The 15,264-nt window shown below is 38.7% G+C and overlaps 1 protein-coding gene and 1 long non-coding RNA gene across 9 annotated transcripts in view; one reads left to right on the top strand and one right to left on the bottom strand.

The window, feature by feature from the left end:
- spen (spen family transcriptional repressor) overlaps positions 1-15,264 on the top strand; it is an 88,500-nt gene that overhangs the window by 12,528 nt on the left and 60,708 nt on the right. For 6 of the 8 annotated variants that reach the window (XM_041207240.1, XM_041207238.1, XM_041207242.1 and 3 more), the window contains exons 2-3: positions 7,143-7,463; positions 10,413-10,886. In XM_041207240.1, the coding sequence (XP_041063174.1) occupies positions 7,143-7,463; positions 10,413-10,886 (795 nt within the window). Of the gene's footprint in view, positions 1-7,142; positions 7,464-7,497; positions 8,826-10,412; positions 10,887-15,264 lie in introns of those variants that run through there. The other 2 variants (XM_041207244.1, XM_041207245.1) reach the window with 2 other exon arrangements.
- On the bottom strand, positions 517-3,372 carry LOC121288612. Its single transcript, XR_005945392.1, has 3 exons — positions 3,174-3,372; positions 2,541-3,074; positions 517-1,901 (listed from the first exon to the last, which is right to left on the bottom strand). It is a non-coding gene; the product is annotated as an uncharacterized LOC121288612 (long non-coding RNA).

Genomic DNA, 15,264 nt, shown 5'->3' with positions numbered 1-15,264 from the left:
CATGCTCAAGAGTTTCCTGTGCTTTGAAATTTTCCATTTTCAGCTTCCGTTCTGATCCCTGCCTCGACAGGCAACTTGTTCATGGATCCTGTTTGATATTTTCTCTATGGCAGCAGACCCTGTCATTTCTCTTTGTTCTTTTTGAAAACTGAAACTTATGCATGTTTGGGCTATTATGTAATCTTAGGCCAGTTCACATTGATATTGATGTGTTTAGTGATGTTATGTTGACAGCCCCACCTACTGGTGCAGCATTTTTAGAATCTTTAGATCACTAATTATTTTAAAATATTGGATATACATAGTACCTCCACTGGTGTGAGGGTCTAATTAAGGAGTAATAATTTCACATGGGCAGTTTACATGATATACTCTTATGTCCACATTTATAAAGAAAAATAATATGCTTGTATGGTTCCTTTCGCCAACTCAATATTCCCAAAGCCTTTCACATCCAAATGAAGTACTTATGAAGTCTGGTCACTTAAAATGTCTGGAAAAAGTTGACAGTAAGTGTCAAATGTAAGATATTTAATATTATAGATATGTAGTTTAAAAATGAATTGTAAAGAGCAAAACAAACATTTTAAATCTGAAATATCTGCAGGTTGCTAAGCAACAGGATGGTGACATTGCTGAAACTTGCAACAAGATCCCAACTTCAATCTGTCTTTATTTAGCCTCGAGCAATGTTGTATAGTATAAGGCATAATTAAGATGACTGCGGTGCATGTGACTCAAGCCATCCTGCTTGTGAAAGATGGTAGTTGATGTAGCTTTGTTAATGCTTCGGGCTAGATTATTGATGACCATGAGGATTGTTCTTTTTTGGATCATCACTTCCCATTTCTCCCCAGTCTGAGTAACTACCGTAAACTTTAATTCTCTCTTTTTTGTTTTATAGCCAGTTTGCTATCCATTCAGTGATTTGTTCCTTGACTCATTCTCTAATCTTAGTTATGCTCTTATTGAAGGCATTTTAAAAGTCTATATATATCAAATCCCTGCATTACCCTTGTCTACTTTTTCCTGTTACTACTTCAAAGAAATCAATTAGGTTAATCAAGAATGGAATTCCCTTTTGAAATCTGTTGACTATTCTTGTATTTTCGTTTTCTAGATATTTTCCTGCTGCATCTTTGAATGGTTCCATTATTTTTCCTATCACTGATAATAAGCTAACTTATCTGTTAGTTCATTGGAATTGTTCAGTTTCCTTTTTTGACTATGAGATGAGCTTTAGGCAAATTTCATGGACTTCAGATGTTTGCTATGATGGCTTCAGGGACTAACTTTGAGAGTATTTTGTGGATAATATCCAGTTCATGGTATTTAACTAAAAAAGACATTTTTATAACTGCAGTTGAGTGTGCTTCTATGATTCTTTAAGCAGCAATCCATGCAAAGCTTGCCAGACCTCTGGTGCTATTATTATACATTAGTAGAAGTGAATATTTGTATTTGTGAATATTGTTGTTTGTGTACTAAGGGATCCTGCAGGTTGTTTAACGACCATGCCTTAAAATTTATGCTTTCCATTTACACCGTTCCAGAGTTAAACAGTATACTACACTAGTTTTTTGAACCAACCTCACTTGACAAAATCGATTTAATTTGGACAAACGAATGTGTTCACAACCAGAAATATGCTTAAGGGCTGTTTGTAAAATGCACAAATTATAATTGAATTTTTCTAAAACCGAGATTATACTGGTTTCTATTTTGAAGTAAAATATTACCAGGCCTTTCTGTTTTAAGGAAGAAAACACTGGAGCCTTAAAATATGCTGTACTGTTGAGCAGTGATTGCGTTACAAATATGATCACTGTGGAGCTGTACCTATTCGCTCCACTGGTAGTGCTTAGAGGTTGTGGATAATCGCAACCGTCTCCATTCTGCGTCTGTATTTAAAAGAAATATCGTGTTTATCGTTTTGAAGTATAGTCATCCACGTATGATATTATATACACACGCATTTCACAGATTAAATTGCTATCATAGGCTGGTGTAGTTGTCATTTTGACATCCCACTTAACCGCCCCCCCAAAAAATTATAGTTTGGATCGGCTGTGTCGGCAGGTGAAGCCAGCCGAGTATAGCAATAAAATTCTACCATACTTCGGGCAGGGTTTCCTTTCAATCTTTTTTCGTTGCAAAAATTGAACCGTCGATTGTTTGGGCTATTTGACTGCGTTAGAAAAGGTTTTGGGTCAGCGATTGCAGCGGAGCGCGGACATACACAAAATCAGAATTGTTTTGGCTCTGTAGTGTATATTATGTATTGTGTAAAAATGTAGCATTCGCTTCTCTCAAGAGATTTGCCCAGAAGAAATCAGGCAGCTCAATCCACGTGCGAACGCCATGCTAATCCCAACACAAATTAATTAAAATACACAAAATCGCATTTACGGAGATCATTGTACAAAACATTCGTATTGGATAGCGGTAGGAAACCTAAGATACTTGTCTATTTTCAGAAATGGGGAAGAACCATTTTGATTTATATTTACGTAGAGAGAAATCTACAAATTAGGACATACCGCATTGAAATCCTGCTACACTCCCAGTGGATCATGTGATATCCCTGCTCGAGCTGCCCAATTTCTGAAAGGTAAGTTAATTGATGACTGCGTCCAATGAGAACCCTACTAGGGCTGATGTCCTTGAAATAATGAAAATCGTGCAGTATTAGCAACAGAAGATTACTTTGGGAAAATTAGATTACAGTTTAGCACCGAATTGTGCAGTTTATTCTAAATCTGGCAAGTCTTTTTTGTTAGCCTCATTGATTTACTCGGCGGCTGACATTATTTCAAGCCTTTTTTTCCTCTGTCTCCCGCCATTACATGGGTCCGTTCGATCCCTGTGATGTGTCCCGCCATTTTACAGCATTGCACCGCCAGTCGGCCGCGAGATTGCAGCATTAGAGAGCTTGGAAGGCAGCCACAAGGTGTGTCCATGTGGCCAGTTCAGCTCGTCATTGAGGGAAACGTGTTAAGCTGCTCCTTTCGGCATTTTCCCAAAAGTCCAGCCTCTTGTTTAAACGTCCTTGACTTTTCAAAGTGTACACTGGCCTGTAAACAGATAGCAACGTTTGTGTTTAGAGTGGGTTCAAATAAATAAATCAGATAGCAGCATTCACTGAAATGTTTGTGGAAAGGGTGGCATATTACTGCTTGCGGATTTCACGGTCAGCGATATTAAAACATAGATTTTAATTAAGTTGATCAGTGTTGTCCCATCTTGGTTGGTTATACCGCCTTGTGTTGCAACCATGCATTACAGACGAAATTTTCGAAATAATTTTTCACTTAATTATAAAAGCATGCATCTGTCTTTTCGGTTCTTCCATGGCGTTGCTCACCCTGAATGGGAGCATCAGTATTTCTGGGTGAGACCGGAAATAACTGACACTTAAAAGGAAGTGGGTGCTAACTCGTACAGTATCTGGCAGTTTTGATTTGGGGGAGTAGGAGTCGAAACTTCAGCGCATTTCTGGAATTTGGTGTCTGGTAAAATGCCTACTGTTTACAAATGGAAGTGTTGCGTAATATATATTTTGAAAATTTAAAGCCACAACACCAAGCTACAATTTCCAGTTCCCAAGTAGGATTCTGGTTTGTTTCATGGTGGTGTTGCAAAACATTGTAACATTGAAGCCTTAGTTTTCTGACATGTATTTTCCATATCACTAATTTAATTTGCTATACTGCTATCAACCAGAAGCTGAACGCAAATGCACAAAACATTTATACCTTGATGATTTCTATACGAAATTTGGAACCTTGAAAATATTTTTGGTCTTTTTAAGTTGCAACATATTGACTGGACACAGAGATGTGGCAAATAGATACAGGGTTGCATTTTACGGGCGGGGGTGGTAATGCTCGACCCCCAATGGAAAAGTTGGCCTTGGACCCGCTAACTTTGAAATGGGTTGCCCGCTGCGATAATATGCGGGGGAGGGGGACATTACCGAGGTGAGAGTGGGACTTCTGCCCCTTCAGAACAGGAAGTCCCACCCTCAAGGTCTGCTGGCTAATCTGATTGGCCAGCAGCTGAGTAGTCCCAGCAATGCTAAAATGCAGCAGTGCCTGCTGCTGGGAATACAGAGAGTCCCAAGAGGAAGATCCACGGATACAGGACTTTGAGCTAAGTGTGGCATTTTTGGGTGAGGAAGGATGAGGACCCAAACAATGGGCAGGGTGGGGGAGTGGAGCAGGAAAGTGGGAGGTACCATCTTGGAGGGGGTGCTACCATTTTGCAAGGGGTGCCACCAATGGACACAGGGGACCGCCCCCTTCTCACCTTTTACCCCGAGTTGGGAAAATAGCGGGCTGGCCACTTTCCTCTGCCTTCCTCTATGACAGTGAAGGCAGAAAGAGGCCCTTAAGTGGACTTTAATTGGCCTTTAAGGGCCTCAGTAGGCCTAAAGGCGGGCTGATGCCTTATCTACCCACTAATATGGGGGAACAGCTCGAGGTGGACAAGAAGATGGTGGGCTAGCTACCTGTTTCATTTAAATGGCTTTCAAATATGCCATTGGTTGGGTGGATAAGATTCTCATCTTGGTAATTTTCATTTGAAAACAAAACCATGCTGAAAATGGTGACCCCAATAGCACAATGAATTTATTCAGTGAACAGCTGAACCTTACAGATGGGGTAGGTCCTAAATCTGTTTTGACTTAGTTGATGACTGCACAGTGTTAAGTACCATTCACAACTCCTCAGATACTGAAGCAGTCCTTGTCCATATGCTGCAAGACTTGGACAGTAGTCATACTTGGCCTGATAAGTGGCAAGTAACATTTGCCTCACAAACCACCTGACTCCCTAAAGCCTATCCACCATCAACAAGGCACAAGTCAGGAATGTGATGGAATACTCACCACTTGCTTAGATGAGTGCTGCTCCAAACAATACTCAAGAAGCTCAACACTAGCCAGGACAAAGCACCCTGCTTGATCAACAACTGATCTACTACCTTAAACATTCACCTCCTCCACCACCAACACAGTGACAGCAATGTGTACTATGTACAAGATACACAGCAGCAACTCAACAAGGCTCCTTTGAACAGCACTTTTCAAACCTGTGACTTTAACCACCTAGAAAGGCAAAATGCATGGGAACACCACCAGTTGCAAATTCCCCTCCAAGCCACACATCATCCTAATTGGAACTCTATCACAGTTCCTTCACTGTTGCTGAGTCAAAATCCTAACAACACTGTACATGTACCTAGACCATGTGGACTGCAGCGGTTCAAGAAGGTGCCTTACCACCACCTTCTCTAGAGCAATTGGGGATGAGCAACAAATGCTGGTTTTGCCAGCAACACTCACATTCTATGAAATGATGAAAAAATTCTCAGCCAATGGGGAACAGTTGGAGTATTATCATTTGGGTTTGGATGACAAAATTTGCTTAAGTTTTTGTTTCTGGTCACAGTATAATGACTCCTGCTAGAAGTACATATGGCTGTTTTTAGTTTATTGATACGTGGCATTGCCATGGACTCCAAAAATGCAGATCTAGTGCAGCCAACCCCAATTGTAAAATTAATTTGCCAAATACCACCGGGCCAATCTTAGCAAATTTATCAAATTTACTTTGGGTAGCCACTGTATGTGAGACATATTTTGAGAACCAGTAGCACTAGCATACCAGTGTGGAAATAGCCTATGTGTAGTCATCAAGTGACAATAGGATCAAGCTCTACTGTGCTATGAATGAAGTATCAGAGAGCATTCAGCAGCCAAAGAAAGAAAGACTTGTGTCTTGCACATCCACAGAGTATACCAAAGCACTTTACTTCAAAATTATGTTGTTGGCTGTATAGTCACTGTAGTAATATAGGAAACATGGCAGTCAGTTTGTGCACAGTAAGGTCCTACAATTAGCAAAGCCCAGATAATCCATTTTAATGGTGTTGGTTGAGGGATACATCTTGAACAGGACACCAGGGAGAACTTTCCTGCTGTTATATCATCTGAGAAGACAGGTGGGGCTTTAATTTAACATTTCATCCAAAAGATGGCACCCTTGTCAGGGCAATGCTTCGTTGGTCCTGCACTGGAGTGTCAGCCTTAATTTTGTGCTGAAGCCTCTGAAGTAGGACTTGAACCCAAATCTTCTGCCTCAATTGAGCGTGCTATCACTGACCTATGGCTGACACTTGTAAGAAATGCGATAATTGAAACCCTTCAGGAAAATAAGGGAGAGGATTGACTACAGTTTAAAAAAAACCTGTAGAGATATGATGGAAAATTAAAATTTATGACTTAGTAATGCAGGTTGTGAGACTTTCTGGTTTAAGACACTTTGCTTAGAGATCATGTTTTATTTGTAGCAGTAATTCAGTAAATGGCAAATTGGTTCCTTTTTATCAATGCTTTCATTTTTTTGTATAATTTTTTAAAAAAGAAAGTAATACTTTTGCCAAAATTAGTTTAAACAAACTAGAACAGAAGAAATAAATAAATTGATTAATAAATTTTGTAATGCACTTCAGTAAATGTTGGGTAGCATATCTGACCATTGCTTGTGTACTCTGATCAAATTTTTACCTCAGGCCTAACTTTGAAGAAGAATCCACACATCGATTAATTTAATTAAAAAGGATTACTCAGCATGGTGTAAATCAACATCTTAGAGTGGCTTGATAGGAAATGGTAGATGTTCCTTTATGCAGTGATGATACATATCAATACAATGGTCTAGATTCTGGTGATCGGGCAGAACTTTGTTGTGTATTCGTGAACTGGATGTTAAAACCAGCTTAACCACCCCCCCATCTCCCTGCACATTCTCGAACTAGAAAAATGATGCTTACTCTATGATTTTGGATATACTTAATTGGAGACAGTGCATCCAGCACCTGAACAACGTATTTCCATTAGAAATCTTAATATATAATGCACTGCAAAACTGCAAATAAATTTCTTTCTAGCGCAGAAAACAAAATGATAAAAATGATACAATATGAATTTGCGGATTATTATACAAACCCTCAATTGTATCATGTCCTGGCAGATTTATACTGTGCATATTTATATATGGTTGTATCCTTGAACAGTTAAGCACAACCTATTTAAATTTAAAATGGTTAAGCTAATTCTTTTTTTCTTTTTCTTTCAGATATGGCCGTGTGGAAAGTGTCAAAATTCTTCCCAAAAGGGGCTCAGAAGGTGGAGTGGCAGCCTTTGTGGATTTTGTGGACATCAAGAGTGCGCAGAAAGCGCACAATTCTGTCAACAAAATGGGAGACAGGGATCTGCGAACGGATTACAATGAGCCTGGCACTATTCCCAGTGCTGCTCGGGGATTAGATGATACCGTTCCTATAGGAACTCGTACTAGAGAGGTTTCAGGGTTCAGGGGAGGTGGTGGGGGGCCAACATATGGACCACCACCATCACTACATGGACGGGAAGGACGTTATGAACGGAGACTTGATGGGTAAGTTCCAAGGTTTCTCTAGGCAGGGTTTTGATAAATAGTGTGGTGAGAAGCAGCAACTCATGTATAGGTTCCCCAGATGGATTTATTGAGGAAATCTGTACATTCGTACCGTTGTTGGATATGGAAGAGATTGAATCCAGTAGCAGCTCTGGCCTATTCGCAGTGGATCTATCCTGCAGCTGGCTGGATGACTACTCCTGGGATAAGTTTGGTTAGTTTGATGGAAGGTTTCTGTCAGTTAATATGGAGTTAACCCTCGTAATAAGCTTCCCTTTTCTCCCTGGATTGCAAGCAGTTCCCTCTGGATGTATCCCTTCGATCGAGTGGCTATAATATTACTGTCTGGTGCAACTAACCTGAGGAATACTATGGGATTACCAGACCTACTTTTTGAGGCAATACTGAAGTGCATTGAAGACTGTCTGCACAATTATATTTGGCTTTGGTTTAAACATAAAATATTGATGCACATTCTTTGGATATGAAATATTTCTATGAAGATAGAGTACTCTTTTGATCTACTATTTCCTGGAAGGATATTACAGCCAATGATTTTCAACAGGAATACATGCAAGGAAAACTGAAGAATGAGGACGTAACAGATACAGTTGTCATGGGTCTACAAATCTGTACTGTTTATTTTGTTTCTCCCTGATTGGATCTTATGGATATTTATGGGCTAAAGATAAAATATTAGAAACTTTTAAACATTTGGAATGCCATTTTCCCCGTATAATGGAATAGAGGTCACTTTCTCTTCAACACGGGATTATATGCACCTTTAAGTAGTTGTATGGCAGAATGGATTACCTGGTTTGTGTTTGACATACTTCTTGATTCTACCTTATTGTACCAATGGACTATCAAACAAGGGAAAATTGTTAGTGGATACGTTACATTTTAATTTTCAGATCAAATGTGAAAAGATTTCATAAGAATTGAATGGCTACTGACTGCTAGAAAATGGATAATAAATGCCTTCTACTAGAAGAAAGCACTGTGCCCTAGGAGTAACGGGTGTAGTTGCTTAATATCGACTCAAGAATTGGGATACGTCTATCTACCGACACGCATCAAATTGAACGCACTTCGCCATCTCAGAAAGGTCTTGGGGTTTGGGAGTTACTTTTTAACTTTGGGAGCTATCTGTTTTCAGGCGAATGCACTTAACACTGGCAATGGAAGTTTATCTATCTTGGGCGTTCAGTTTTCTTGATACAATCCCCAAATCAATGCGGCACTAGCACTATCCGAAGTTGGATTACCCCTTTAAGAGGGGACCAAATTGGGAATGTTTGTACACTTTTCTCTCCCTAGATTTAATTGGGATTTAGGTCGTGTTTACTGCAGTCTAAAAAGGTTGGTATGTCCTGCCATGTATATCTTAGCCCCTCTCCTAACCCAGTCAACCCTTCCTTTCCACTAACTTCAGTAGTCAGTAGCACTGCTAGAAATTCAAACAGCACTTTAGCCAATAGAATCTCACTGACTTACAGCTCTATTAGCTCCTCTGCCTGTCTGTGTCTTTCATGAATTAGGAGTTTGTATTTTTTGTATGTCAGCTGATGGCAGTAACGCTTTGGAATCAGCTTGCTTCTTCTGATTGCTGAAAGGTCAGTGTAAAATGATTCCACAGTATGTTGTAAGCTCAGTTCTGTAACTGTAGCTTAAAAAATTAAGTCAAGTTGACATTATGCATAGTTTAGTGCTTTGCTGCTCAGTGTTTCCTGAATCTGTAGAATGTTAACAAAAAAATGTAATAATGTTTTAACAGCTTGTGTGGGAGAAATGTAGAATGGGTTGGGACAAAAATAGCCAGATTGAAAATGAAATAATTTAGTAAGAGCACAGGGTAGAATGATATAAAACCCGAAATTAAAATAACCACATTTCTTTACATTGTTATGGAGATAAAATATTTAGCAATTAATCAACCCATGTTGAATCAGGCTCTATAACAATATTTTCCATATCTTTAATGCCTGATAATTGGGAATTGTAACTAGCTAAATAAAATTAATGAAGCATCACTGCATTTGGAAGTCAGGAAGTAAATATTTAACTGTAAAGGATGGAAATTGGAAGAAAGCAGTTAATTTTTTTTAAAGGAAGGACTTTTCTTGAACAAATGTGAATAGTGAATCAGGCTAGATTTTTAGTCTTTTGGACCTCATAAGCCCACAGGAAGCAACCAACAATGTAACTTAATTTTTGGTGCAACCTTCAGTGTTCTGCACTGGGGACTTTCCTTGGAGGTTTGGACATAAGAGGTTCACCTTTCAGCAAGTGCTGCCTGATTGTCTTCTTGTCAAAGTGGTTACAGAGGTTCAGCCAATTTTAATATTCAAAAAATGAATTGCCATCATCTGGTATAGATAACCAGCACAACTGCTGCTGCTTAATTCTTGCTTTCTTCCAATCATGAGTTTTCTGGTTAAATACTGGCTACAAGATGTTGTTCTTTGTAGTTTGAGGTTTGATGGTCAGCGCCCTTATGGATTGATTTGGTGTATAGCACAATATTTGAAAATCTAAGGACTTCCTGTATAGTTTTTAAATGATTAGTTCTGTAATTTAAAATAATTGATGGAGCTAAGGAAACAGATAGTGAGAGAATTCTTAATGTGAAAATATCAAAAACTCTTAAGTATAATATAAACATTAATTTGACTTGTGTGTCGGTGCCTGGGAATTGGAAAACACAAGCTCTACTGATGTCTAATTCAAAAAGTTAAATAATGAGAAACCTGATGCCAACTATTTTAGTTACGGAATACCTTGCTATTGCTAATTTCTCTATTGTTTCTATATACTCTCTAGTTAAAATTCAAATGCTTGTTTTCCCTGAGCTTAGAAGGGGCAATTTGGGGGACTTTTTGATATTTTGCTGATGCTTGACAGATTCTTATTTTTTCCTCCTCCTCCCCATCCCCAAACAAAACACAGGGCTTCTGATAACAGGGAGCGTACTTATGATCACAGTGCCTATGGACACCACGATCGTACAGCGGCAGGGTTTGATCGCCCCAGACATTATGAACAGGATTACTATAGAGATCCTCGAGATCGAACTATACAACATGGAGTTTATTATGGGTCAAGAAGTCGAAGTCCAACTCGATTTGAAGCTCATGATCCACGTTATGAACAAAGAGGGAGGGAACAGTTTGCAATATCAAGTGTAGTGCACCGAGACCTCTACAGGGAAGACATTACTCGGGAAGTAAGAGGGAGACGACAGGAAAAAAATTATCAGCACAGCAGGAGTCGATCCCCACATTCCTCACGGTCAGGAAACCAGTCCCCACAACGATCTAGTCAAGCCTCAAGGTCACGGCGTTCACCCAGTGGCAGTGGGTCCCGGAGTAGGTCATCAAGCAGTGATTCAGTCAGCAGCAGCAGTAGTACCAGCAGTGACAGGTAGGTGGAGAGGAGCATAACACCAATAATTCCCACCATATGACATCAGAGCAAAGGGAATCATGTGGATATTGTTTTTACCATTCATCGGAAAAGGTGAACTGTACAAGTCAGTAAATCAACACTGATTGTTATTGCCTGTTCTTTATACTGTTAAATTGTTGTTTTAATCTTTTTTTCCTGAGAGATTCTGAAATTGTGTATTTCAATAATGGAAACAATTAGCACAAAAGCCAGCTTTCACAAAGCTTGTGATGTACCTGTGTGATACAAAAGTAGTGAATGTATTGTTCTCACTGGAATTTCAAAAAAGTGTAGTAATAAGGAGCATTTTCATGCATTGACAACTGAATTGTGGAAAACTCTTGGCAGTAAAGTTGCCCTTCCAAAAGTGGGTTGTTTCTGGAAGGATCACTATATATTTAGCAACACTTGAATGTGGGCCCTTACCACAGAAGAATGAAGTTAAGTTCAGGATGAGCACTCCACTAAGATAGCTGGATCTGGTTAGAAAAATAACTTGGCATCATACATTTACATATGTTAATACACCAATTTGCTTCTGGAATGAAGGTAATGTCTTGTAATATTATGAAACTTTTTATTTAAAATTATGCAGGGATATGCAAATAGTGGCAGGAGAGCAACATTGCATTCTTATACAGTGCATATAAGCTTTGAAGCCATTTTCAACAACAGCATTTTGTCATCACTATATACATGGCAGCAAAATGTTAATTCACGATGAGTAGTAAAGTACACAGAAGCAGCTTGTTTTGTGGGAGATACTAGGGGCACAAAGTGATCAAGATGTTTGATAAGTGTTTAATAAAATTTTAAACGAAAAAGTATAATTTTAAAAATACTTGAGAATTCTATGTCAGCAAATGTTCATATTTGTAGTATGGTGTGTCATTGTGTATGAAGTATTGCCATAAGCCTATAACATGATGGGTGAGATCACATGAAGGCATCCAATCCTACATGAGCACAAGTGAGACATATTTAAATGTTCTACTTTACTTTTAGCTTTATATTTTTTAATTATTTTGCTCCTTGCATTCTGGGGCCCACTGTGGCAAAATGTGGTGCATGGGCTCAGTTGCCTTGAGGCTGGAACAGAGGCAATGCTGTGGGAGTAACCAGTCATGAACGTTCAAGTTGTTAACATACCCACCCCGGGAAGAAAAAGGTGTGTCTCGTGCCATAAACCTAGTTTAAAATGTTGCAACCAGCGTTTTTTAGTACTGCATTACTTATGTAATTACGCGATTGACTCCTGCGTTTCTAGCAAAATAGTTTAAAACTCGGGGAGGTGGTTTTGCAGAGCATAGATTCGTAGAGCAGGTATGCTTTGACCGACTTGGCATTTACAACATAGAAAGAAACCATATGGCCCAACAGGTCTATGCTGATGTTTATGCTCCACATGATCCTTCATCCACCCTACTTTATCTAACTCCGTCAACACATCCTTTTGTTCCTCTCTTCCTCATGTAATTATCTAATTTCCCCTTAATTGCATTTACGCTATTTGCCTCAAACACATAATTCCTGATTTTTGTATTGGATTTATTGGTGGCTATTTTTATGTCCTCTGGTTTTATTCCTCCCCTCCACCTCAAGTGGAAGCATCATCTCTTTAATAGACTTAAAGATCTCTGTTAGGTCACCCCTCAACCTTTTCTAGAGAATAGAGCTCCAGTCTGTGCAACCTCTCTGTTTTTTTATTACCTACATAAATCTTTCTGGAACCTTTACCAATACCTCTATCTGGAGATTAGAACCCTGCATGATTATCTAACAGTGACCTACTGAAGGTTCTTCATAAGTTTAATCTACCCTTTTTGCTTTTAAATTTTATTCCTCTAGAAATGAAACCCAGTGCTTTGTTTGCAGAGTATATGCATTTTGTCAGGGAACTCTAAGAACCATCCTTTTTACCATTTGACACTGCCTTTCAAAGTGTTTTTAGGAAATGCAGCTATATGATAAATAATCTGAATAAGCAACCTGTTTTAATGCTTTATATAGGTCAGTAACTGGGTTGATGTGTTTTGTGCAAACACACTATTTCTCTGCTCTGAACTCATGGTAATTTTACGGTAGTTTTGAAATCAATTTGTTATTCCTTTTATGGTTCTAAAATAGATTAAGGTAAATGGCCCTGATTCCCTTGAGATGTGAAGTTGAAAAATGTTATTTATTATGCAAATATTGTCCTTTTTAGTTTATACTTCTGACTGATCTTCAGATCTCAAAGCTGTGATACACAACATATGGATTTTGTTGGTGATGCCATTATGTGCATGATAGCTAATACCAGTCCTGGGGATAGATTTGATTGTGCTGTGTCACAGTTATTGGCTAACTGTTTAATTGACTCCATGTCTAAACAAGTTCAATAGAGGTTCAAGATTCAAAACAACCCCCACTCATGAAACCCTACTGCAGTGTAAATTACAGTGTCTGGGCTGTTTATCTGGAACGATCTGGCAAACGCAGTTACCTTCCGTAAACAGAATTGGAATCTGAGATAATATTCCCAGACTCAATCCTTATCATTGTTAAGGCTTTGCATGATATTCTGAAAACAGCTACAACATCTAAATTTGTGTCCCTTTACTGTTAATGATGTCTGAGTTTACTGAAAGATGCACTAGGTGTAATCCATTCTTGGTTAACCCTGTTTACCTTGCTACTATTGATTGATTGATTCAGAGATGGATGAGTGCAGTTAGTCGCTCCCACCTTTCCTAATCCTTAAATTGCAAAGCAGTAGTTTCACAACAGGAAAAAACAAATGTGACTCTCGCTTATGCAATTTATTTTTGTCGTGAATGAAGCCACTGTACATTCTATGAGCTGGTAATTTTTATACTGCCTCATAAATGAATTGAATAGAGGGCACAGGTAAGGGTAGATGCTATGAGATTGCAGGCAAATGGGGCCAGTCTTGATTTTGGTCTTGCTGAGTAAAGATGGTTAAATCTTCACGTACTCGTGCTCTTTTGTAATATCTGTCTATCATTGTACTGCCCATTCATTTTTAGCAACCCACATCTCTGGATTGACAAGGCAGATGCAGTTTTCGTTAGTACAGTGGAATTTTAATAAACAACAACAACTCCCATTTAAATAATACTTAATGTAGAAAAGTATCTTGTAACACTTCACAGATGCATAAGGAATAAATTAATGCTGAGCCAAAGAAGGAGATGGAAGAAAAGTTTGGTCAAACATTGGATTTCAAGAGAGGTCTTAAAGGTACAGGGACAGAAGGGTAACTAGGTGGGGAATACCTAGGTGGCTAAAGGCACAGCCACTGGTGGTGGGGTGAAGAGAGACTGATTTGTCAAGAAATGTTCAATTTAGCTTGGGTATGCCTAATTGAATTGTGCAGTTCACTCACATTATTTGTAAAGTTTCTGTATCAATGCAAACTTTTCTGATAATACTAAGGGAATTAGGCTCTTTACCATGCTTGACCTTTGCATTTATGCTATTATCAAGAAAATGCCTCAATGCTTTTTGTATCATTTATAATTGTCTCCTGTCTACATGTGTTTCATTACCTTTTTCAGGGATTAGTCAGGTGGCCTGTTCACCAGGCTTAGTTCATTCCATTACACATTCAGCTGTGAAAAATTATATGAGCAATCTGGAAATAAATTACTCACCAGTTGTCCCCTCTTCCCTTTTGGATAAGCTTAGCTTCCATTCAGGAACCAGCTTGTGAAGAATAATTAGGAGATTCTCTATCCTGTAGTTTTGTGGTACGGTGAGTTGTTTTACCCAAACCACTGGTCACTAGCCATCTAAGTTTGGCTACGTTGATCAGTTCAGTGAATGGTAGCTTGGCTAATTAATCAAATAATTCCTGAAAGTATAATTGTGGAATTATCCATTAACCGCGTGTTCAATAAAAATCAGACATCTTGCCTCATTTCCTCTGTCAAAATTGTGATGTGCTGTTACTTTCTAGCTACCACCATTCAAAGCCTAGCCTTGTTCCCTTCCCCATGTGGAATATTCACAACCAATTGCTGTTTTCCCACTTGTCTTTGTCAACAACTCTAGATATTTCATTTGTTTTATTAAACTAAATATTCTTAATTGTTACAAGAATATGACACAATTTTAAATGGCTCTTGATTGGATCACAAATAAATTGCTACATTCAAGGAGAACACTCTTGCGCAGTAAAGTACAGAGGCCTTGCATATGCATAAGCAAACTCCATAGAAAGCAGAACAAATCATCCCTTTTAAACCGAGAACTGCTTCAACGAGGTAACCATGTATAGCCTTTATTACACTGCAGTCTGTATTTGGCCTTTTGTTCGGCATCCACAGTTTTCAATTTCAGAAATTAGCAA

The sequence above is a fragment of the Carcharodon carcharias genome, chromosome 15 (assembly GCF_017639515.1).
Source record: "Carcharodon carcharias isolate sCarCar2 chromosome 15, sCarCar2.pri, whole genome shotgun sequence".
Lineage (NCBI taxonomy): Eukaryota > Metazoa > Chordata > Chondrichthyes > Lamniformes > Lamnidae > Carcharodon > Carcharodon carcharias.
This window is presented reverse-complemented; position numbering and strand designations above follow the sequence as displayed.